The sequence below is a fragment of the Lolium perenne genome, chromosome 7, assembly GCF_019359855.2.
Source record: "Lolium perenne isolate Kyuss_39 chromosome 7, Kyuss_2.0, whole genome shotgun sequence".
NCBI classification, from domain to species: domain Eukaryota; kingdom Viridiplantae; phylum Streptophyta; class Magnoliopsida; order Poales; family Poaceae; genus Lolium; species Lolium perenne.
The window spans coordinates 242998816-243023630 of NC_067250.2; the positions used below are offsets into that span (position 1 = coordinate 242998816).

The window sequence follows — 24815 nt, forward strand, 5'->3', positions numbered from 1 at the left end:
ATATGCGATGTTTGTTAGACAATAGTGACAATAGTGTCGTCGTTGTCTGTCAGGGAACAATGCCAAGAGGTGGCACTGGAAACAAGAAAGCTGAAAACCAATTGCTTGTTCAATCTGGGTCTCATGTTCTTCCTTTCCACCCCACTTGATTCACACTGCGGTTCATTCTTGGAGAAAGCCTAACATTCATGTGTTCCTTTCATCTTTTGTGCAGGAAAAACATATCCCCACCAACCATGATAGGATCAAGGATCAAGTGGGAGCTGGGTTAAAGAGGGCGGCTGCTTAGGTGGCTAGACGGCATCTAGGGCCAGGCTGCTAGCCGATTTACTCCGCCTAGTCGGCGATTTGGCGCTGGTCTGCCTCCTCACAACTGCCCAGCTCCTGCTGGACACTGAATGTAGTGAGTAGTAGGCTATGTTCCCAGCATCCAGTACAGAAACCAGAGAGCTTCCATCTACTACGAGCTTGCTGTTCTTGTGTAGGAGATTCCTTCTGTACTTGGCACCTTTTTTGTTAGTGTGTTAGTGTTAGCGCATCTGAAAACTCGTGTAAATTCATACATACTTTTAGTAAGTTATGCCACCTTTTACCCCTGTCAGATGTGAAATTTATTATGCAGAAAAATGTAAAATTGGTGAAATGAAGCTTTTAACCTGAAGTGGCCTTGTTTTTCGTTTCGAAAATGAAGCATAAATTTACCACCAGCCCATAAACGATAGCCCAAACTTAGATCATGAACCTGCTAAGAAAACGGTTCCTTTTGGGCCTAAATTTCCCGCAACTTGGGATAGGCCCATCCCAGCCCAGAAAACAGCTGAAATGTACCCGACCTAAAACGCCTTCTTCCCAAACGACCTCACCCAGAGGCCAGAGCAGGCGACAGGCGAAGGCGAAGGCGGCGAGGAAGAGACGAAAAAAAGCAAGCGTCGCCATGGTGGTCCGGATCCGGCTCGCGCGGTTCGGCTGCCGGAACCGGCCCTTCTACCGGGTCATGGCCGCCGACAGCCGCTCCCCGCGCGACGGGAAGCACCTCGAGGTCCTCGGCTACTACAACCCGCTCCCCGGTGAGATTCCCCCCACCTCGATTTCCCACTCGATCTGTTGAGTAATCCCCGGCCCACCTCGAATTTCCGCTTGAATCAGCTCGCTGGCCGTACGTGCGGAGGATTTGTGCGGCGGTTGGAGCTTTAGTGATAACAGATGTGTGTGCCTTTTTCTGTTGCTGTTTGCAGGGAAGGATGGTGGCAAGAGGATGGGTCTCAAATTCGACCGGGTCAAGTGAGTTCTGTGCCTGCTCCTGATTTTCATTTCAGAGAGTATTGTTCAGTTATTATGTTCCTTTTTGGAGAAAACATGGTAGATTCCAGTTTCTACTGCTGCACCTACTCTACAAGTAACACTGTATGTTCATCCCCGTAAGACTACCTTGTGTAGGTCGGTTGAGCATTTAAGCAGGCAGCTAAACCTAAATAAATCATGCCTATTTTCTCAACCTAAATAAATTGGGTCTTGTTCCCTGTAATGCTTTGCTTCAGGCAGTACATTGTACGATTGGGAGTGTTTTGTAGGTAAATCAAAAGAAAGGCAAGTGAAGTTCTCTATAACCTAAATAAATTGGACCTTGTTCCCTATGATGCTTTGCTTCAGTCAGTACATTGTACCCATTGGGGATGTTGGGTAGGTAAATCAAAAGAAAGGCAAGTGAAATTATCTATAGGGCTGTGTTACGTGAGTTGACTGAAATGCCAATTGGCAGGCCTCATTCAATTATACCTAGTTGCCTCCCTCCATTTGAGAAGAAAATCACTGATTTAGTGAATACGGATGCGGGCGTTTCATGTAGATGAGATTTGCTTGATTGCATCATAAGTACATGAGATGTGCTTGGTTGCATTTATAGCAGACCTAACGAGTATTTGCTACCGATATCCCATGCTGTTTATTTCACCTGTCGTGCAACAGCACATAACCTCATATGACTAAATAGTGACTATTCTTATGTTGTAGGTACTGGCTATCTGTTGGGGCACAACCATCAGACCCTGTACAGCGTATCCTCTTCCACGCTGGGGTTCTGCCTCCACCTCCACTGTTAGCTATGGGTCGCAAGGGTGGACATCGTGATAGGAACCCCATTCATCCCATGACTGGGCGTCCTTTGGACCTTGAGGGTGTCACAATTGTTGATGATCCCAATGCCACTGAAGGTGATGCTGAAGAATCTGCAGAACCTTTGTTGGAGGCGTGATATGTTTTCTGTCCTGTCACATGCAGTGGTGCTGCAGGACAAAAAACATGTTTGTTGTGCTTATGATAATATTATGAGAACGTAGTTTACATTGTGGCAGCAGTTTAGTCATGCAACTCTCCTTTGCATTCTTTTCTGCACGGGTTAGCTGTCTCCAGTCTACTACGTAGTCTCCTAATGTGGTTCCTTTGAATGGATTATGATGGTATAAATGACACCTTCTGTGATTTTCTTTTTTCTTTTTGATACTCAAGTTGACACATAATCTTCAAGTTAAGTGTTGATTCGAGTGCACCATAACCATTTGTGGAGAACCAAAATATGCTCAATAGTTCCTGTATGACTATTCTGCTATCTGATCCAATCAGATTGGATGCTTTATCTGATGTGCTTTTGAAGGGGATTTATATTGTTTGATTCAAAGAGCCACGAAAGGTGCATCTTGTGGCATCCTTTTGGATGCCTATGACGTTTGTTTGTGTTGATGTTTTGTTCTGTCATAAGAGGCATGCCATCACCTAAGAGCATCTTCCAAAAAAAAAAAGGGTCCTAATCTTTGCCCCCCAAAACATGAAATTATTTAGCTGAAGGGCATGTCATTATGTGGAGAAGTGTACCGTTTCTCATTGCTGCTTTTGAAAGTGCTTGTACTTTGATTCAGAGAACTAACTGACATTTAGTGGCATAAATAAAACAAACTCGAAATATAATGTATAATTTCAAGAAACAGCTACTCTGTAGGCAAAACAACAGAGCACACAGAAGACACCATTGGTGTTAGTGTTTGGGAAGAAAAGCCAATTACATCATTAAAATGGTTACCAAGAATGAGGAAAAGTTGCCCCGCAGACTCCTATCTGACAGGGAGTAAGATTTCACATAATTTTTCATGGTGTTATACTGACTCGTCATGCTACTCATAAGGGCTCAACAACACATCTTTTTCTGCATCCAAACTGAAATATCTTTGTCCTGCCAGACAACTGCTGAAACATGCAGGCCACCCCATTCGGAACCACAATTTGTATGACACACAAGTTCATGCTGTAGACATGAAAGATAGGTCACGGACCATTTGTTTTTCTTTGTTTCCCTATGTTCACAAAATGAGAAATACGGAGTAGCATGGACAAATAAATTTATTTGTTTTGCTCTTCCGTACGTAGGAGTATCTAGATGGTAGTGCAACGCAAATCTGCTCTTCTTGATACGTTCATTAGCAACACGGCATCACTAGAAGTTTACCATTTTCAAAGAGGAACTGTAGATTCACATTCTGAAAACCATAGAATAGCATATGGCTGCAAGGTTATAAGGATCTTGTACTCTACTGTGTAGTGCTATAGTACAAAAGTACCAATTAGTACATAAGTACCAATTACCACCAGCACTCAAGTTTAGTGGTGTCATTGTTCAAAGGGAAAAAACATAATCTTCAAGGAGAAGTAACTTGTGCACCTGGGATCAACATTCTAGCCAGTGTCATTCAACAATCCTAAGATCAAGTGAGCAGCTGATGTAAGTTCGCCAAACTGATGCAAACTGGCTATATGAACAACTGGGAAAGCATGGAGTTTTTTTCTTCCTACAGGGGAGGGAAATCATTCCTTACTAAGCAAACCAGGATATGAAGCAGGACAAACCCCCACTCATATAAAAAAGACATAGACCAAAACTAGATAACATACCATACAAAAAGCACTAACTAAAGCAACAAGTGCCTTCACTCCTACTACAGTCTACAGATCGATCAAAGGGATAACATTACCGGTCAAGCCAGATGAATAAAACTTCGATTCAGAAACTTCCTGCACCACCCAAGCCATTTTGCTAGGCCCCTGCAGTAATAGTCTTGAAATGCTTTGCGAGCTTGTTTCATGACATACATGCCCACTGAATTTACTCGCTTCGAATAAAGCCTGTAGGGCAGAAGGCAAAATGTATCATGAACGCAAGCTGCCCTACCGACCTACTCAAATCCTTTTATAACTGCGGGCATAATGCAGAACAACCCTCAGGTATCAGGAGCTGCATTGCTCCTGTTGCCTTGGTCGATATGAGAGTAGGAAGTTGCTCCAAGTTCAACGTCTCTTTGTAGCATCCCATCCCCTCGGCCAATCAAAGGTCTCCTCAGACGCATGGTGTGTTTTCTATCTTCCTCACGCCACTTTGTTATACTAGCTTCTTTCCGAGCTGCATGAGTGATAAGAAAATGAATCAAACTAGTAGTACAGTGTGGACAGAGGTGAGGGCCTAACCTGAGGTAGGAGGCTGCAGAGAGGAACTCTCTCATCTTAGGGTTACAGAGATAGAAGCACCTTATATAGGTCAGGACTGGGCTGGGCCAAATGGGCCACAACAGAGAACAAGAAGACAGCCCAACAGATACACCAACAGTTGTCTAACACTCCCCCTCAAGATGGGTGATAAATGTCAATCATCCCCATCTTGGCACAGGCAAGATTACACTCCTTTGAGCCCAGTCCCTTTGTTAAACAGTCTGCCACTTGTTGTCCTGATCTCACATAAGCCAATGAGATAATCCCTGCATCAATCTTTTCTTTAATAAAGAATCTGTCTATCTCCACATGTTTAGTTCGCTCATGCTGGACAGGGTTATTTGCTATGTTTATGGCAGACATATTATCACACCACACTTTCAAGCTTCCTTGCCTTAAAATTTTCAGCTCTCTTAGAAGGTTTCGTACCCACAACATTTCACCCAGGCCCTGTGACATAGCTCTGTACTCAGCTTCGGCTGTTGATTTCGAGACAACAGATTGTTTCTTACTTCTCCACGACACCAAATTTTCTCCAACAAAAACACAATACCCTGAGGTGGATCTTCGATCATCTAAGCAGCTAGCCCAATCCGCATCACAATATCCATCTACATTTAGGTGTCCATTACTTTTAAACAACACTCCTTTTCCCGGAGTGCCCTTCAAGTATCTCAAGATTCTTTGAGCTGCTTCCAGGTGTCCATCCCTCGGATCATGCATATAGCGACTCACTACACTTACTGCAAATGATATATCTGGTCTCGTGTGGCATAAGTATATTAGTCTCCCAACAAGTCTTTGATATTTCTCCTTGTTTATGGGTTCTCCAGACTCTGCTGTGATTTTAGTGCTCTGGTCAATAGGTGTTGAAGCCACTCGGCACCCCAGCATGCCCATATCATCTAAGAGATCCAATGTATACTTTCTTTGAGATAGTGATATCCCTTTTGATGATCTTGCAACTTCTATTCCAAGAAAGTATCTAAGTTTTCCCAAATCTTTCACCTCAAAGGCCTGACTCAAGCATCCTTTCAGTTTTGTGATTTCCACAACATCATCTCCCGTGATGATAATATCATCAACATACACAGCAAGGATAGTGATTTTCTGCTCCGAATGTCTGTAAAATAGGGTATGGTCCCCATTGCATTGACCATAACCCATGCCACACACCACTTGTCTGAACCTGTCAAACCAGGCCCGTGGAGATTGTTTGAGACCATATAGAGATTTCTTCAGTCTACATACCTTCCCTTTAGTTTCAGGTCTGACAAATCCTGGTGGCATCTCCATATACACCTCCTCTTGAAGATCACCATGCAGAAATGCATTTTTGACATCAAGTTGATGCAAGGGCCATCCGAAATTTCTTGCACAAGAGATCAAAATTCGACGGTGCTCATTTTTGCCACTGGTGCAAATGTCTCATCATAGTCAATGCCATAAGTCCGACTATATCCTCTTGCCACAAGTCTTGCCTTATATCTCTCCACTTTTCCTTACGCATTTTTGTTTTACTGAGAATAGATCCACTTACGACCCTCTTTGTATTCTTTCCTTTAGGGAGATCTGTTAACTCCCATGTTTTATTTTTCTTCAAGGCCTCTAACTCTTCCATCATAGCATTGCACCATCTCGGGTCCAACCTGGCTGCCTTCCAATCCTTAGGAACAGATACAGTTTGCAGTGAAGCAACAAAAGCCCGAAAAGTGGGTGACAATGCCTCGTAGGAAATATAATTTCCTATGTCATAGTCATCATAACTCAGTCGCTTTGGGGGCCCAACATTTCTTATCCCTTTCCTTATTGCAATTGGCAAGTCTAGGCTATTATTGGACTCAGTCTGAGATTGATTCTCCTCTGCAGAATCTACACTTGTACTTCCTTGATTTTCTGGTCCAATGGGTTGCTCCCCCTGCCCCTGGTCTTGTTGCTCCTCTGGTGCATCTACTTGTTCCCTTTGTACTTGTCTTCTAGAGTACACAAGTGGATTCTGCAGCCATCTTTGTGGTGGTACAGGTCTAGGTGGTGTAGGTGTACCAGGAATTGCAGGAATCTCCGCAACAATAGGAAATTGATGTTGTTGTTGGTCACCATCTTGCTGCTCTTGATCAGCACCTTGCTGTTGCTCCCCCTCTTGAGCATCACCAAGATGGTCAAGCCCCTGGAACAAGCCACTAAGATCACTCTCACCGTCATAAAATGGTTCTGACTCGCGAAACGTAACATCCATGCTTACAAATGTCCTCCTGTCAGTGGGACTCCAACACTTGTAACCCTTATGTCTGGAGGAATAGCCAATAAAGATACATTTGATAGCCCGATGATCTAGCTTGCCAACAGATGGTCTGTGATCCCTTACAAAACATGTACAGCCAAAGAGTTTGGGTGGTACAACAAAGTCATTGTTATTTAGAAGGAGTTGGCAAGGAGACTGCATACCTAGAATCTTTGAAGGCATTCTGTTGATCAAATATGTAGCAGTCATAACTGCCTCACTCCATAAGAATTTTGGAACATTCATGGTAAACATAAGAGATCGAGCCACTTCAAGAATGTGCCTATTCTTCCGCTCGGCAACTCCATTACGGGGAGGAGTGTCGGGACATGAAGTCAGTGCGGTATACCTTGCGAAGATAAGAAAGCGACAAAAGATTTGTTGATATATTCAGTACCATTATCTGTTCTGATCACTTGCACCTGATGATTGTTTTTGTTTTTCACATAGGCACAAAAACTCAAAACAAGTGAACACTTCATCTTTGTGACGCATAAGATAGATCCAAGTCATTACGGAATAGCAGTCAATAAAAGTCACAAAGTACTTCATGCCACTTACTGACACAACAGGACACGTCCATACATAAGAGTGCACTAACACAAATGGGTATACACTTGATCCCTCTACTAACATAAGAGGTTCTCGTATGCTTAGCGTATTCGCCGGCCTCCCAACATCATTTGGTTTTGTCCACTCCATTCATTACATCAGGAAAAACTCGAAACATTTTATCAAACGCCATGTGACCCATTCGACAATGATGAACTAGTGCCATACTCTCCTTTCCTCCAACAATCGCAGCAAGCACAGAACTAGCATCATGCCCCATCTTGTCACGATCTATGTGCCAAAGACCTCTATGCCTGGTTGCAGTCCCAATCTTCTTGCTGCTCTCCCTTTCCTGAATTAAACACATATATCTATCAACTATTATACGGTAGTCCTGCTGATCAATCAAGGCACTTAGAGATAGCAGATTTACTGGAAAAGCAGGAACATGTAGAACTGATGACAATTTTATGTTGGGTGTACATTGCACCGACCCCTCCCCTTTTATAGATTGTGCTGTGCCATCAGCTGTTTGGATAGTGCCTCTATGTGTGGAAGGATACTGAGTATAAGAGTCAAACTCACTAATATTTCCAGTAACATGTTTGGATGCTCCAGAATCAAGAATCCAATCTGAATTAGCATTATGAGTGGCTATAGAAACTCTATCAATATTACCTTCATCTTTGTAGACATAGTGAGCAAAGTTCCCAAAGGTTGCTTCATTTTGTCCTTCTTCCTTTGATTGTCCCTGAGAGGTACTGGTAGTTGACTCTGAAGCTGCTGCCATATGTGCCTTGGGTGATATAGCGTCTTCTTTGTCCTCCACCCACCTGCCATGCGATATCCATATGGCTGTCCACTACCTCTGCCATAGTGCTGTCCACCACCTCTTCCATGGTCTTGTCCATATGGCTGTCCACTACCTCTGCCATCACCTCTTCCTCGTAGCTTCCTCTTGCCATGTGTGTATCCTCCTCTCCCCCTCCGGGATGTAGCAAAGGAGGTACACTGATGCTTCAAGTGTCCCTTCTGCCCACAAGTATAGCAGTCTCTCATCTCTTGTCTCTCGTTAGTGTAGAAGGTTGGATGAGGGACAAAATCGCTTCCCTTTGTCATATTCAGACGCACTTCCTCTCTGGACATAGCTGCAATGGCTTCTTTGAGAGAAGGGGTAGTGGTTTGATGTAGTAAAGCAGCCCTTCTCCCCTCAAAATCTTGATTAAGACCCTTCAAGAACTTCATGACTCGTCGACGTTCAATCCAGCTTGCAGCAGCACTCACACATTCCCCATGGGCAAGTTCCAGAGGATCAACATGATCTAAATCTCCCCAAAGATGCTGCAACTCAGCCACATATGCCATCACAGTTTTGTTTCCTTGTTGCAAGTCATGCACTTTATCCTCAATCTCAGCAATCAACATAATGTTCCCCTTTCCAGAATAAAGATTTGATAGGGTGTCCCATACCTCTGAAGCTTTTGTGAGTGCCTCTACAGAAGCAGCAATGTTAGGAACCAAAGAGTTAAGCAACCATGCCACAATCAGAGAATTTATGGCATTCCACTGTTTCCATTCCGGACTGGTCTTGTCTGCTGGTTCTGCAGCTTCATCACTCACACGTTCATCCAACCCTTTCGAGTTCAAAATCAACAGCGCCCTCCTTGACCACCGGAGATAGTTGGCCACTCCTTCCAACTTGATTTCATTCGCCGGCAGCTCAAGTTTCTGACCGATGATGGTATGGGGAACGATTGCTCCCCCTCCAGCAGATCCTCCTCCATCTCCTTTGGTAGTGATAAGTTCTGCCAGCTTCTCCAGAGCCTTGGCCAAATCCCTGTTGTCCCCCATGCTTGACACCAAACTAACCTCTCAGAACCAGCAAAGGACTTACCCGCAGGATGCCTCTTCGTCTCCTTACTTGTCACTGCCTTCCCCTCCTTGCCGCCGCAGCAGCCTGCTCCCTTCCTCTTCCTCTTCCTCCTAGCAGCCACATCAGACTAGGCTTCCAGATCGGCAGTCCTTCCCATCGTTGCCCTCACTGCCCCTTGCTCTGATACCATGTGGACAGAGGTGAGGGCCTAACCTGAGGTAGGAGGCTGCAGGGAGGAACTCTCTCATCTTAGGGTTACAGAGATAGAAGCACCTTATATAGGTCAGGACTGGGCTGGGCCAAATGGGCCACAACAGAGAACAAGAAGACAGCCCAACAGATACACCAACAGTTGTCTAACATACATGGACTTTGGTTAAGAATGCTAAATTTGTAATCTTCCAAATTCAACCACCAATTTTCCTTTGCAAAAATTACACTATTCTAGCCAACTAGTATGAAATATCTGTTGGATATCAGAAGGTGAAGAGGACATGCCAAGGACACATTTAGCTGCATGCATATAATTTCTTTTGAGCGAAACAGCAAGAGAAGAATTATATACTCATAAATGATATCATGGAATAAATTTCTGACCTAGGAAAGAAAACGCTGTCACTAAGGATGAGTACCTTGCTCGTGCTTCTCTCTCTCATAATGGGAGAGGTGCCCTGCTAGCTGCCACACGATGGTTAGAAACTCGCCGCCGCTGCTCGATCAGCCTCCTAGCGTGGGAATCCCTGTTGCAGTGGCTGCCTGCGTAGCATAACATCACGACCCAAGCCCCAAATACCACCTCCAGCAGGTGATGCCTCTCCCATTCGTTACCGACCAGGCTCTTGGCAAGCGCCATTCCCCTGACACAAGGGTCATTCTTCATCAGCGGCCCCTGCACAGGCAGAGTGTCCTGTGAAAGATACTCGGCGAGTCCGTTTGTGTCCACAAATTTGAGCAGATTCAAGGCTTCTAGGCACAATTGGCGGCTAGTATGGGCCACCAACATCTCCGGGTGCTTCACGAGGAGAAACACCATGTAATTGGACAGCGTCTTGATTGCCTTCTCGTAGTTGCGATCATCTCGTTGCCTCTCTTTGTCCTTGATCCAGAGAAGAATAGCATGAGTGGCGATGTGCCAAATGATGATTCTTGTGTCAAAATCACAGTCAAGTACAGGGAGCTCACAGTTCTCCGCCTTCTGGTTCAAGGAATACAAACCATCCGCTTCGCCACCATGCCTCGCCACTATCTTGGTGATCATATTCACCACCAAGTCCTTGGTAGGTGCAGAAATGTGCACGGGAGGAGCCAAGTCCTTCAGTTTATGCATGTCCATGGATGCATGCTCTTGTGCATACTTAAAGAGGTTGAATTGCCCAACGTTGCCTGACCACATCCTCCATCCTACTGCATTGACAAGCCGGCGAAGAGACACAGTTACACGGTAAAGCCGGTTCCATCCCCGAATGTACAGGAAATGGCGTGCCCACGTCGACCCTAGTGCCATGATCCATGATGTCATCTCAAGGACAAAGGCCCCAACCACCAAGATGTAAGTGATATACACGTCTACTCTGCGGTAACCATCCTTGTTGATAAAGAACCGAAATTGTACGAATGCGTGGACAATGGTAATCACCGAGAAGAGGCGGATGCCGTGTCCGTACCAAGTGTGGATCACCCCGGCCTTGGTGTACATCATGTCGTACATCAGCGACAGCTCCATCTCAATTACACTGTATATCTTCTTGCTGCCGACCAAATACTCCAGGGTTTTATACTGGTACAATGTTGTCTTCTTTAGCGTACAGTCGTTGAACTGGGACACGCATATGCTAAGCAAGATGTGAGCTCCCTGCTTAACCATCTCCTCCTCCTCCATCCCAGAAACCTCCAAGTAACGGTTATTAAGCACCTTATGGCAGTACTTGTCTGTGAGGCCGTCGATGCCAATATTGTCAGCGCACTTGAGTGCCCATATCCTATCCCCATACTTGGCAGCACCAAGTATGAACATCAATATGGCTGCAGTCACCAATCCCCAGCTGCCAGATAAACACCTATAGAGGACATAAGCAACTCCAAGGAACTGCAGCACGAGAGTTTGCAGGTGACGCAGCCAGAGCCGGTTGTCCTCTAAGGCGTAGGCGGTGATGGTGTCCTGGCCGCCCAGGTGCAGCAGCAGGAAAGGTGCCCAAAACACCGAGAGCTGGTGCAGATGTGAGCCGCTAGTGATGGCCAGGTGGCCGAGGGTGTATGTTGCAACGGTATCGGCCGTCAGGTACGCCAACCAGAGGAGGACCCTCAGCACGGTGGAGCTGCCGCGCCGACGGGTTCCACCGACGAGGAAGAGGAATACTTGCAAGGAGAAGCTGGTCAAGACCAGTATCTGGACTGCCCATTGGTTCCACATGTGCAGCACCGCTCCTCCTCTACCGATCGACTCCTGAACTGAATTTAGTACATACTACATTCATTAGGCAGTGTACAAGAACCGTTACCAAGATTAAGAATACCATCTTCTAGATAAATCCATACAAATGACAAGTAAACAAGCCGACTTACATGAACTCATAATAGCAGTGGTGATTTCGTTCCTGGAACTGATGAAATAAGTTTCTTTGCCTTCCCGTTCCGACGTGCAGACAGGACGAACTGTTCAGATCTGATAGAGAATGCCGGAGATGCAGTTTGGACTCACGAATTCAGGATCGCAGAAGAGAGAAGGTGGAGACAGCAACGTCCGCCTTCATCTCTCTCTCCTTCTTTTCTCCGCCGCAGATAAGAAAACTTAGTGAGGCGGCGACGACTGACGGATGGAATCGAGAAGGTTGGCCAAGGGCAAGCCGTGTGGGTGGGGGAGAGCTTCAGCAGTAGGCTGATGCTGCATTGCTGCGAAGAAAGAAGGAGCCAATGCTCATCCCCCAAACCCTGTTTTTTACGACTGGCCTGGCTGAGTCAAGTCAAGCAAACTACTGCTCCTTGGTAGGGATGGCAAGTGGTATGCTATTAGACACGCTAAGAGCATCTCCAGTCGCGTCCCCCAAAGGGATTTGGGGCGCGCCGGACAAAAAAAGCGTTCCAGCCGCGTCCCCCAAAGCCCTTTTTTGTCCGGCGCGGCCCTATACGGTGTCCGGCGCCCCGAGCCCGTCCCCGTCCCACAGGGGACGCTCCGGGGACGCCGGACACAACGAAAAGCGAGGCGGGGAGTGGCGGGGCCGACCCGTCAGCGGCACGGAAGGCTAAAACCCCGTCGCCTACCTTTGGTCAAGCGACGTTAATGGCGTCCCTGTTTTCCCAGGCGACGCAGGGACGCGTCTCGTCGTGCATGGCCGCGTGGCCGTCCGCGCCGGAGTTATTTCGTGCAACCACCCGCTGCCGCCGCTGTTTTAAGACGCCCTGCAGTTATCGCCGCTCATAATCCTTCTCGTCGCCGCCGCCTCCCCCCTCCCAGATCCTCTCCTCGCCGCTCAAAAAATGTCGAGCTCGTCCTCCCGCAAGATCGCCGCGGCGAACGGCTTCGGACGCGGCAGCCTCACCGTGGCGGAGGCGTGGGCGCTGTACCACGCCCGGTATCCAGTCCCGCCGGACATGCGGCTGCCAAGCAGCGGCGGCTGGAAGATGGCCGTGAACGGCATTGGCGTTCCGCCGCCGCCGAAGCCGCGCACGGACCAATGGTGGGACGCCGTCAAGGCCCGTCGGGCTCAACTCACCCGCCAGGAGCGGTTGGATCCGACGTGGGCGGTCGACAACAACGACGCCTGGTGGACGTCGTACTTCCAGGCGAAGTACGACGTCGAGATGCACAGCACCGACGGGCTCGTCGGCGGCCCCAATAGCTGGAACAGGGAAGGCCGCGCCCTGTTCTGGGGCGTTCCGGGGCGCACCCTCGAGAACGTCATCCGCGGCCTCCGCAACGGCGCTCCAAGGCTGGAGATGCCGTCGTCGCCGCCGCCGTCTCCTCAATGGCAGCCGAGGAGGACGACGTACTCGTCCTCCTCGCACTCTTCTTCCTCGGGACCGGCGCGATCGACGCCGTCCTCGTCGTACCGGTCGGCGCCCTACACCGTCCCCAAACGGGAGGTCAAGGAGGAGCCGGCGACGCCCGTCAACACGAGGCGTGGCGGTAGCGGCAGCGGGCGGCAGCAAGGGAGGCGCGGCGGCGCCCTCCTCATCCCGAAGCCGGAGGTGAAGGAGGAGCCGGAGGAAGCGTCGCAGGCGGCGCTGCTGGCGGAGTACGAGCTGCAGCAGCGGCTCATCGCCAGCAGCGACGACCCCGAGGACTGCCCAGGGCTGCGGGCGGCGTTCATGGCGTCCATGGACGACAAGGACGCCTGGAGGGGCGACCTGGACGCGGCGATCGCCATGTCCATCCGCGACTCCGGCAAGCCGCTGGTGGACCTCACCGATGACGGCGAGGCAGGACCAAGCGGCTTGGTGAAGGACGAGCCCGTGGACGAGCCCGTCGACGAGCGCGGCAAGCAGGAGGTCGTCACCGACGAGATGTACAACTTCCAGCAGTACTACGACGCCTCCGGCCGCCGCAAGTGGTTCTAGATTAGGTTTAGTTTTAAAGTTAGTCAAATTTCGTTCGAATCTATGTAAGTTTGGACGAATCTAATCGAATCTAGTTAAGTTTAAAATTTGCGAAATTTTGTTTGGGGGACGCGACTGGGGAGCGACGTCCCCCAAACGCGGCACGAACGAAACACGTCCCCCAAACGCTCAATCCGGCGCGGTTTGGGGGACGGTTTGGGGGACGCGACTGGAGATGCTCTAATCCTGCAAAATTCATATAAAATTATTTGCATCAAAGAGACCCTAAATTGTCACAATTCCAGCCGAAAATGTTTGGGTTCTAATTATTGTGTTTCGATGAGGAAAATAAAATACTTTAAGACATTTCACCAAGGGATGTCATTTCATTTCATCCAAAATAGTGCACGCCGTACTTTCGGAGCAAAAGGAACTACTCAAGCAAGTTTAACAAAAAAAAAAAAAAGCACCATTTAACATTGGCACAAATGCGAGTCAAATCTGGCCGACCGTTGATCCGATCCGACGGCGGATACTCCACCTTCCCGTTTCAAACCAGCCCAACGGCTCGCTACCACCCCGTTCTGTTCAGCATTTCGTTACACTGACAAGCAGGCCAGCCCGTTCTGCCCCCAGTCTGTATGTAACTTGCAACAGCCACCAGTTGTGCCTCCGCCTACTCACGGACACGTGGGCCATCGTCCGTTGGCCCCACCCGCCAGTCATCGGCGAGCCGCCTTCCGGGAACCTTCCTACGCGCAGCTAAGTCGCTACGGGTCCCCGATAAATACGCAGAAACGCGCGCGCACAGGCGAGGAGAGGTGAGGCTCTGTCGCTGACACTTCACAGGTTACGCGAAAAACGAGGTAAGGCGATTTCACCGAGCTCCGGAAGCTTCCAGAACCTTCTGCTTCGTTCTGGGCTTCTGACAGACGTCCGTTGCTAGGTCGGCGACTAGGTGTGTGGGTGTGAGGCACGGAAATGGCGTCGCCGCCGCCGGAGATCGCAGTACCGGTGCGGGAGGAGGAGGACATGCAGCTGGAGGAAGGGGACTCGTTCGATATTGCCAGTAAGAACGCGTCGTACGATCGCCTGCGCCGTTGGAGGGTATGCCATCCTCATTTGCTTTCTCACTGCTGCTTCTGGTTCAAATTTTTGTTGGGGATTATCGTTTTTTGGGGTGCCAAGTTGGGATGGAATTGCCGTACGCTGGAGGGGAAAAAAAAATCTGTGAAAACTACGATGTACATCATGGTGTATTTTACTTGATAATTTCTAGTGTGGTCGTATGGAGTTTTGAGCGCAGTTACGATGCTGACGTGACTGGAGGTTCAGGTTCCCTGTAATCGTAATTGTAATTGTGCACTAGTTGTTGAGATAACTGTTTTTATCCTCGCGCCGCCCCATGTTGGGGTTGGCGGTTTCCTTTGAATTGCCACCTTGCCTACTTGATCTGTTCTATAATTTCTGTTGGCCGTCAGTCACTACACCAAGTGGTGGCTCCGAACTTCTGATGGATGGATACACTTGACAACCATGGAAGGTTGGAGTAACTGAATTTATGACTTGATGTGTGGAAGAGCTTTATTGGTGAATGTGGATTAATGTGCAGCGACAATAGGGCGCATCAGCTACCACATAAATCTCTGCTGGCCATGTCTATACTACTCTTTCTGAATTGGAGTGCCTTACTTGTGCGTTTGTTGCACTTCAGTTTCGAAATCTTATGGTATCTGCCTCTGGGCTATAGTGTTAACTTTCAAGTTGCAATAATGTGAAGCTTACCTGTTCAAAGTAGAAGGATGATATCCCCCAATCTAGATACTCCTACATGTATACTAGTTATTAGAATCAGGAACAGTCTGCTAGCCTACTTTTTTTTTTCCTTTCAATAGTAATGTAATAATTTTTAAATTGTACCACGGGGTTTTCAAGAAATACATGAAGTTTGATGTATACATTTAGTAGGAAGGGGGCATTATTGTTAAAACTTAAAAGCATGCCTTTCCTCCCTTCATTTCAGCAAGCTGCCCTTGTGCTCAATGCCTCGCGTCGCTTTAGATATACTGTGGATCCGGAGAGGGAGGAAGAGAAAGAAAACATGAGAAGAATGATACGAGCTCATGCACAAGTTATACGGGTACTGTGTCATTTGCCGGTTGACAAATGACGCTTCACATTCAAGTATAATATTTGCTCATTCTATATTTTTATTCTTCAGGCAGTTTTCCTTTTCAAGAAGGCTGGTCAAAAGGAGCTAGAAGGTACAATCTCCAATTTCCTACTCATATTTTTAAATGGAAAACTCGTGCATCGAAAATAAATGCTTTTCGTGTTTTCGCATTTTAAAAAATGGGAAACCCTGCTCGTCACTAACTTGGTTGGAAGATTGCATACATATTCTAACAAACAGTTGATGCGTCAAAGACCATAATTACATGTATAACACTGTCAGAGTATTGGACACAAACCACACAATTCTTTCTTCTGTTTAATAGCAATTGTTATGTGATGATAATGTTCACGTTTGGTTTCAAGCGTACAATGGAAAATCCATCCTGGCGACCTTTGCCTTGCTTCTTCTTCCACCTATAGAGCATCTGTTTTTTAGCAGCGTGTGTAATTGGGAAAGACATATGACCTTATAATGTTACATCACAACCCAGGTATTCCTTTTTCGATAAAGGATGCTTTATTACTTTAAGAAACAATTACATCCAGCCTCTGCATAACCAGGATGCACACAGCCGTTTTGTTGTCTCAAGTCCAAAAGGATAAATAATAAAAACTAGGCGAGATACATATCGGAACGATGAATCATATAACGCCTAAGGTGTAGGTGGGGCATCTATCCGTAGATTATGCTGCCACCCATGTAGGGCAAAAGTATCCCTCGCCGCAGCCTCCAACCGTGTACAGACCTCCGTAAATAGGTCTCGGTTCTCCACTCTCTGAAGAGGTAACCATGAACGGAGAATATCTGTACATCTGTAGATGACCTGCAACAAAGAGCAATTTTTGTCATTAAAGATCTTGTCATTTCTACATAGCCAAAGTGAAATGACACGGATGTCGCCTAGAGGGGGGGGGGGGTGAATAGGCGATTTAAAACTTTTACGAGATGGGCTTAACAAATGCGGAATAAAACTAGCGTTTACTTTGTCAAGCCCAAAGCCTATAAACTATGGTTTACCTATGTGCACCAACAACTTATTCTAAGCAATGGTTCACCTATGTGTACCAACAACTTATGCTAAGCAAGACAAGCAACTTATGTGATAGCACGATATATATAACTTCAAGCACGATGGCTATCACAAAGTAAAGTGCATAAGTAAAGAGCTCGGGTATAGGAATAACCGAAGTGACGCGGAGACAACGATGTAGCCCGAAGTTCACACTCTTGCGAGTGCTACTCTCCGTTGGAGCGGTGTGGAGGACAAGTCACTCCAAATGCACGAGGGCCACCGTATTCTCCTCGAGAATTCCCACCAAAAGGGATGTCCTCGATCCACTATGGGACCTTAGGAAGGTCACCGAACCCGCACAAAGCTTGGGGCTATCTCCACAACTTAATTGGAGGCTCCCAACAAATTGCCACAAAGGCCTTGCCCTTGAAGATTCTCCACAACTTAATTGGAGTCCCCAAGAACACCACAAAGATGCCACAAAGGCCTTGCTCTTGAAGATTCTCCACAACTTAATTGGAGTCCCCAAGAACACCACAAAGATGCCACAAAGGCCTTGCCCTTGAAGATTCTCCACAACTTAATTGGAGTCCCCAAGAACACCACTAAGATGCCACAAAGGCCTAGAATACGTCTAGGGTTCCAAGAACCCAAGAGTAACAACCTTCTTGCTTTCACCTCCACGAATCACCGTGGAGAACTCAAACCGATGCACCAAATGCAATGGCAAGAACACCACAAAGATGCTCAAGTCCTTCTCTCTCAAATTCCAACAAAGCTACAAAAGCTATTGGGGGAATAAGAGAGGAAGAACAAATAAGAGGAGGAACACCAAATTTCTCCAAGATCTAGATCTAGTGGATTCCCCTCACAAAGAGAGGGATTTGATTGGTAGGAATGTAGATCTAGATCTCCTCTTCCTTTTCCCTCAAAAAGATTCAAGAAGCATAGGAGGAGTAGAGGGAAAGGGAAGCTCTCAAGGTCAACAATGGTGGAGAGCACAAAGGGGAAGAGGTAGCTGCCCAAGGAGGAAGAAGGGGGGCTTAAATACCCCCTCCCATCGAAATATGACCGTTTGGGTCAGCTCAGGCCGGATTTTCCGGGCCGGATATTTGCAAAATATCCGGGCCCCGAAAAACGGCTAAGGACATGAGAAAACTGCTCTCAGGATGGGGGCCGGACATTTGGCCGGATATTTGCCCGGATTTGTCCAAAAACCGGATTTTTCCGGGGGGCCGGATTATCCGCCCCAAACTTGGGCCGGAATATCCGCCCCCCTGAAAACTGGCAGAAACATCAAACTGAAACGGGCATAACTTTAGCATCCGGACTCCGATTTTGATGATCTTGGGCTTGTTTTAAAGCTAGGAACAAGCTCTACAAGATCATGCAGGAAACCATCATAGTCCAACAAGGGAGGATAGAAACAAATGATGAAAGGTTTGACCTTGAAAGGACACGGATGTCGCCTAGAGGGGGGGGGGGTGAATAGGCGATTTAAAACTTTTACGAGATGGGCTTAACAAATGCGGAATAAAACTAGCGTTTACTTTGTCAAGCCCAAAGCCTATATACTATTGTTCACCTATGTGCACCAACAACTTATTCTAAGCAATGGTTCACCTATGTGCACCAACAACTTATGCTAAGCAATACAAGCAAGTATGTGATAGCAAGATATATATAACTTCAAGCACGATGGCTATCACAAGGTAAAGTGCATAAGTAAAGAGCTCGGGTATAGGGATAACCGAGGCACGCGGGAGACGATGATTTATCCCGGAGTTCACACTCTTGCGAGTGCTAATCTCCGGTGGAGAGGTGCGGTTGCTTAGTGCTCCCGAACGCCACAAGAGGCTCACCTTGAGGTGTGGTTGCTCGATGCACACCAACGCCACAAAGGCCTCACCCCAAGATGCGGTACTCACACCACACACCGAACGCCACGAAGGCGCCTCACCTAAATCTCCGGTGACCCTCGCCACAAAGGCCTAGGTCACGGTTCCACTAAGGGATTTCCTTCGAGGCGGAAACCGGGCCTTACACAAAGATTGGGGCACACATCCACAACTTAATTGGAGGCTCCCAACAAACCGCCACAAAGGCCTAGAATCCGTCTAGGGTTCCAAGAACCCAAGAGTAACAACCTTCTTGCTTTCACCTCCACGAATCACCGTGGAGAACTCAAACCGATGCACCAAATGCAATGGCAAGAACACCACAAAGATGCTCAAGTCCTTCTCTCTCAAATTCCAACAAAGCTACAAAAGCTATTGGGGGAATAAGAGAGGAAGAACAAAGAGGAGAACACAAAATTCTCCAAGATCTAGATCCCAAAGATTCACTCACAAAGAGATGATTTGGTTTGGTCAAAGTGTGGATCTAGATCTCCTCTCTCTTTTCCCTCAAAATGGGGCAAGAATCATGGAGGGATAGAGAGATAGGGCAAGCTTCTCAAGAACAACAATGGAGGAGAGAGAGAGAGAGTGGAAGAAGCAACAGCCCAAGGAGGAAGAAGGGGGGTATTTATACCCCCCAAGAAAATCGAGCCGTTTGGGCAAAACCAGGGCCGGATAATCCGGCCTAAGTAAGGGCCGGATTATCCGGGGGCCGTATTATCCGGCCTCAGGGACAAAACCTGGACAAAATCCGGCCAAAAATCCGGCCCCTATACTGAGCAGCAATTCCTCAGGTCCTTAGCCGATTTCGGGGGGGCCGGATATTTTCGAAATATCCGGCCCGGATAATCCGGCCCGGATATTTCCGAAATATCCGGCCCAAGTAAACTGCAGAAACACCAAAACTAAAACGGGCATAACTTTAGCATCCGGACTCCGATTTTGATGATCTTGGGCTTGTTTTGAAGCTAGGAACAAGCTCTACAAGATCATGCAGGAAACCATCATAGTCCAACAAGGGAGGATAGAAACAAATGATGAAAGGTTTGACCTACCTAAAAAAGACATACCGGTAAAACCTCCAATCTTGAAAATGCAACAAGTTGCCCATGGAAAAACCATTCTCAATGAACTAGAGCTTGTCATGAGAATAAGCACAAGCTCTAAAACATCACATGGATAAGGTCCAAATAACAACCAAGAAAGATGATGTAAGGATGCAAAGGTTTGAGCTCTCTCCGAACGATACGATCGAGTTACTCACTCGAGAGCCCTCTTGATAGTACGGCAACTAAACTATAAACCGGTCTCCAACTACACTATGAGACCGGTGAGAAAGAAACCCTATCAAGAGCAAACCTTATACTTGCGCATTCCACTTGAGCTCGATGACGACGATCTTGACCTCAACAAGATGGAACGCCTTTCTTGCTTGTGCTTGCTTGACGAAGTCTTGTGGATTGCTCCCCCATAATCCACCATGGGAGAGCTTCTTCTTCGGCGCATCTTCACATAACCATGACCACCATGTGGATGGCAAGACTCAAGCAAAAGATCTCTTCGAGATGGCTCATCTTGAACTTGCACATCATTTCTCCATGGCAAGCTTCAAGCTTATGAACTCTTCGAGTTGGCTCATCTTGAACTTGCACTTCATTCTTCATTCTTCATCATATTGATGTCTTGAAGTAACTTGAGGGCTCACTTCATCTTCATCTTCAAGACATACTTGACACTTGATATCCTTCATCAATTTCTTCTTATTGCAACCTTGAACCCAACATATGGTTCAAGAATTGCCTATGGACAACTCCTACAAATATAACTCAATGCAAACATTAGTCCATAGGGATTGTCATTAATTACCAAAACCACACATGGGGGCTCCATGCACTTTCAATCTCCCCCATTTTGGTAATTGATGACAATCTCTTTGAGAGGTTTTATATAAGGAATTTAAGTAACAAATAAGTTGAATCTATAGAGCAAACTCCCCCATAATATATGCATGTGTGAATGATCTTGACTTTCATTGCATATATTGGCATTCAAAGCCTAGTGGAGTTTCCTCTAAATATTCAACTATGCAAAGCAACAAGATGCAATGCAATAAAGGCACATGCTTAAGCACAAAGCAAAGACATAACCAAATTCCCTTAAACCCTCCAAACTTCTCCCCCATTGGCACCAATTGCCGAAATGGGTGAAAAATTTAGAAGGCCAATATAGTGAGAGTTCCTCCATAGCGTGTGCATTTCTCATAATTTGAGTGGAATCAAATGCACATATCCAATTACGAATATTCGGAAGGCATCACACCATAGATAGGATCAAAGATTGCAAAAAGATAACAAAGTCAAGAAGCTTCAACAAATGAAGCAAGCAACCAAATGAACCACAAAGAAGATACCAAAAGAAAGATAGATATTATGATAAGATCAAGAAGATTGCTCTAAATAATATGAGGAAGCTCCCCAAGGTTTGTGCACAAAACAAGACAATTTGCATTGGAGTATAAAGTGCACAAACATGGAATCATCACTCCCATAATATCATTCAAAAACAAAATATACCAAGTGAATCAAACTCTAATGATCACCAAAAGATAGTGCTCTAAATTAAATGAGGAAGCTCCCCAAGGTACATGCATAAATTAAAATGTTGTATTTGAATACAATATGCATAACATGGAATCCTCACTCCCTCATTACCATTTAAAACACAAACATTTGGAATAGATCATAGATAGAGAAATAAGCTTAACACTTGCAACAAACAAATAGTTGAGCAACAAGTAAGAGGCAACATAATAAAAAGGCTCAACCAAGAGGATATGTGAAAGGCATGATAAAGCATATTATAAGACTATTACAAGGATGAGCAAAAAGCATCATCATAGTCTTCAATGAATTATATTGCTTAGCATGACCAATCAACACGCAATAAATAAATAAGATATCAAAAGGAGATGTATCATCTCTTATGTGTATAAGTTTCTCTAAGTGGGCAATATCACAAAGATATTTATCCACAAAGAAACATGCACACATAAAATAGATACGCAAGAAAAATAGTATGATATCCAAGACGAAGTCATGCAATATACCAATAAGAATTTTTGCTTAATAGCATGGCCAAAGGCTCAATTTTATCTTATTGTACATTCATGAACTTCAACCACAAACAACTAAAATACATCACAAATATCAACAAGGGATAGAAGATAGTTGGGATGCATTTGAGAAAGGCAACAAGTATCACAAACGGGGATACCAAAAGAAGTAACTAAATTTGCACTTTCATCTATATTGCACATGTGAGAGCCTTGATGAATTGATATGCAACAAAATTTCTAGATAGGCATAGTTGGGATGGATGAATCATGAGCATGATTTAAAATACTTCCCAACAAATGCACTCATCTCAAATTACTCACATTCACAATAAAGAGGTTTCATTAAGACTTTTGCAAGAAGCACAACATTTGCAAATCAAGAGATTCATGCCAAGATGCAACCATAAGGTTGGATACAAGAAAAGTATGCATGAGAAGATACTTGTTACCAAGATAGCATTGGTGTGGATGTAGTAGATATGTGTTCGTTGATCATCCTAGCTTGCCTCACGTTACCATTGAGTCACCACTTCTTTCCAAGAGTGAGACAAGCATTCAATGCATATCCATTGTACCTAACACAAAGGTAAGTACAAAATGGTCCCCAAACTAATTGGGTCCGAAGTAGTTAGACACACTACAACATATAGGACAAACTCCACAATTCTATGTGCATATAGATATGAAATTGAATTTCATGCACATCTTAGTCAAATTAGGATTTGATGGAGTTTACCCTATATATTGGATCAAAGAAAGTGACACATGCCATAAGATATACATATATTAAATATGCATGCACAATACTTTCAAGAACCAAAGGAAGATACAATTTGGACAAAACACCAAATAAACCAAGAGACAATGGTTGTCCAAATTATATCAAAGAATCAAATCAACACAAGATTGACTCCAAAGACTTATCTCATTATAAGAAGCTAATTAAACCTAAGCACAAAGGAATGAGATAACCAACTCCCAAGAGAGCAAGGTTCCAACAAATAAACCAAACCCTCGACACTTTTTATGATGGCACAAAGTACCAAAAAAAAAGAAAATTTATGACTCCCAAAACCAAATTTTTGATAAAGATCAAGAGATGTTAAGCATTCTAACAAATATAGGAGAGCTCCCCCAAGATTAGTGCATTATCTAGGATTTTGCATATGAATACTAAATGCACAAAACTAGGATCATCACGCTACCTAAATCTACTAAAATGCTAAGAAAGTTTGAATAGACAAATTAGATCCATAAGATGCAAGGAAGACACATGGGAGTCAAAGCACAACACATTCATGGCAATAAATAAGACAATTTAAACACAAGAGCCAATGTAAATATGATCAATAAATTTCTACCCAATAATAGATTGCCAATTGTCCTAGGACAAGAGGTATTAGGAAATATTTTCCGGTGGTAGTTTGTAAGTAAATGTAAGATCATTTTTACACCAAATAAAGCATATGGTAAAAGATAAGAGTTAACCAACATTCAAAGAGAGTTTCTTGATAGCTTCAATTAGTCATACCAACATGCAAAGCAATTAATAGTATTCATACCAACATGCAAAGCAATTAATAGTATTCATACCAACATGCAAAGCAATTAATAGCATTCATACCAACATGCAAAGCAATTAATAGTATGACTTGAAGCACATGGTTTTCCAAAAATGTATTGAGGGACACATTGTGAAAAACCATGCCAAGAAAAACTTTCACAAATAAGATACACAAAGATATTAGAAATGAAGCCATTTAAGCAAATTGGAACTTGTTTGAGAAAACATGTCACATATGAGAGACAATTTACAATATCAATTCTATGTGACACAACCTCAAATGTTCACATTTCCTAGGCTTGTAATATGCACAAAGCTTATTACTCCCCCATAATGTGATAAGGAATTTATTTTCACAAGAGGCAAATAAGATCCAACTAGAGATATTAATGGACATTAGAATTTGAATTTCTCATGAAGATGACATACCACATAGAGACTAGATAATCTTGCAATATCAATTCTAAGTGATATTCCTCATGTACACACATTGTTAGGATTGTGAAATTCCTAAAGGCATATCACTCCCCCAAAATGTTATAGTCCATTAATCTCTCATAAGAGCCATATAAGATACAACAAGATGCAAAGAGGCTCCAACACAAGCACAAATACATGGTGTGCAACCTAACATACATAGACTTGATTTCTCAAGAAAAACAAGTAGGATGCACAACATATACAAACACATGTTAGGAACAAAACTAACACATGCAAAGGGGCGAGTAACTTTCAATATAAATGAGTTGAGCACATGTTACCGCAAGGAGGAACATTGGGTGTATGATAGAAGTAAGATAACCAAAAGACTTGGCTTGTGATAATATAAATGATGAAGATCCCTTAATTCTTCATGATGTAGCCAAGTCTCCAATTCCCTCCAACAAGCACCTATTGATCAAGTTTTGGATTGTTGGTCCCCAACTAAGTTGGGTCCTAAGAGGTTAGTCACAATAGGCTTGGCAACCCAAATGGTTCTTTTCTTGACACCACTTTGAGCACCAACAAATTTGGCAAACACATTGCCACCCTCATCCTTACGAAGAGAATAAACATCATCAACGGTGATAGAGTTGGATGAGGTACCAATAGTGCAAAAGGAGGAGATGTGGCCCTTCTCACGGCATATGTAGCAAGTTCTTTTCTTCTCCTTCTTCTCACTAGATTTCTCCACAATGGGAGCATTGGCTTGATTCTTCTTGGGAAGTGGAATTTCTTCAACTTGAGGTTGAATATGAGTTTGAGCTTGAGGCCGCTTCCCTTTTTGCTTCTTCTTCAAAG

At 45.1% G+C, this 24815-nt stretch overlaps 2 protein-coding genes and 1 long non-coding RNA gene across 3 annotated transcripts; 2 read left to right on the forward strand and 1 right to left on the reverse strand.

Moving 5' to 3' along the window:
• The first annotated feature begins 846 nt into the window (after positions 1 to 846).
• LOC127314127 (small ribosomal subunit protein bS16m/bS16c) lies at positions 847 to 2478 on the forward strand. The gene is made up of 3 exons (XM_051344590.2): positions 847 to 1067; positions 1236 to 1281; positions 2011 to 2478. The coding sequence occupies exons 1-3, from the start codon at positions 935 to 937 to the stop codon at positions 2249 to 2251; spliced, it is 420 nt and encodes a 139-aa protein (XP_051200550.1). The 5' UTR covers positions 847 to 934; the 3' UTR covers positions 2252 to 2478.
• Positions 2479 to 3714: 1236 nt separating this feature from the next.
• Positions 3715 to 12244, reverse strand: LOC127314128 (uncharacterized). Its single transcript, XM_051344591.2, has 3 exons — positions 11799 to 12244; positions 9869 to 11684; positions 3715 to 4444 (listed from the first exon to the last, which is right to left on the reverse strand). Exons 1-2 carry the CDS (start codon positions 11806 to 11808, stop codon positions 9889 to 9891), a joined length of 1806 nt encoding a protein of 601 aa, XP_051200551.1. The 5' UTR covers positions 11809 to 12244; the 3' UTR covers positions 3715 to 4444; positions 9869 to 9888.
• A 2329-nt stretch (positions 12245 to 14573) lies between these two features.
• LOC139834247 (uncharacterized) lies at positions 14574 to 16093 on the forward strand. Its single transcript, XR_011749938.1, has 4 exons — positions 14574 to 14635; positions 14716 to 14876; positions 15793 to 15909; positions 15991 to 16093. It is a non-coding gene; the product is annotated as an uncharacterized lncRNA (long non-coding RNA).
• Positions 16094 to 24815: the final 8722 nt, after the last annotated feature.

Coding starts and splice junctions, on each gene's coding strand:
- LOC127314127 (XM_051344590.2), top strand. CDS start 935: ATGGTGGTCCGGATCCGGCTCGCGCGGTTCGGCTGCCGGAACCGGCCC. Junction 1,068..1,235: donor CTACTACAACCCGCTCCCCG/GTGAGATTCCCC, acceptor TGCTGTTTGCAG/GGAAGGATGGTGGCAAGAGG. Junction 1,282..2,010: donor CTCAAATTCGACCGGGTCAA/GTGAGTTCTGTG, acceptor CTTATGTTGTAG/GTACTGGCTATCTGTTGGGG.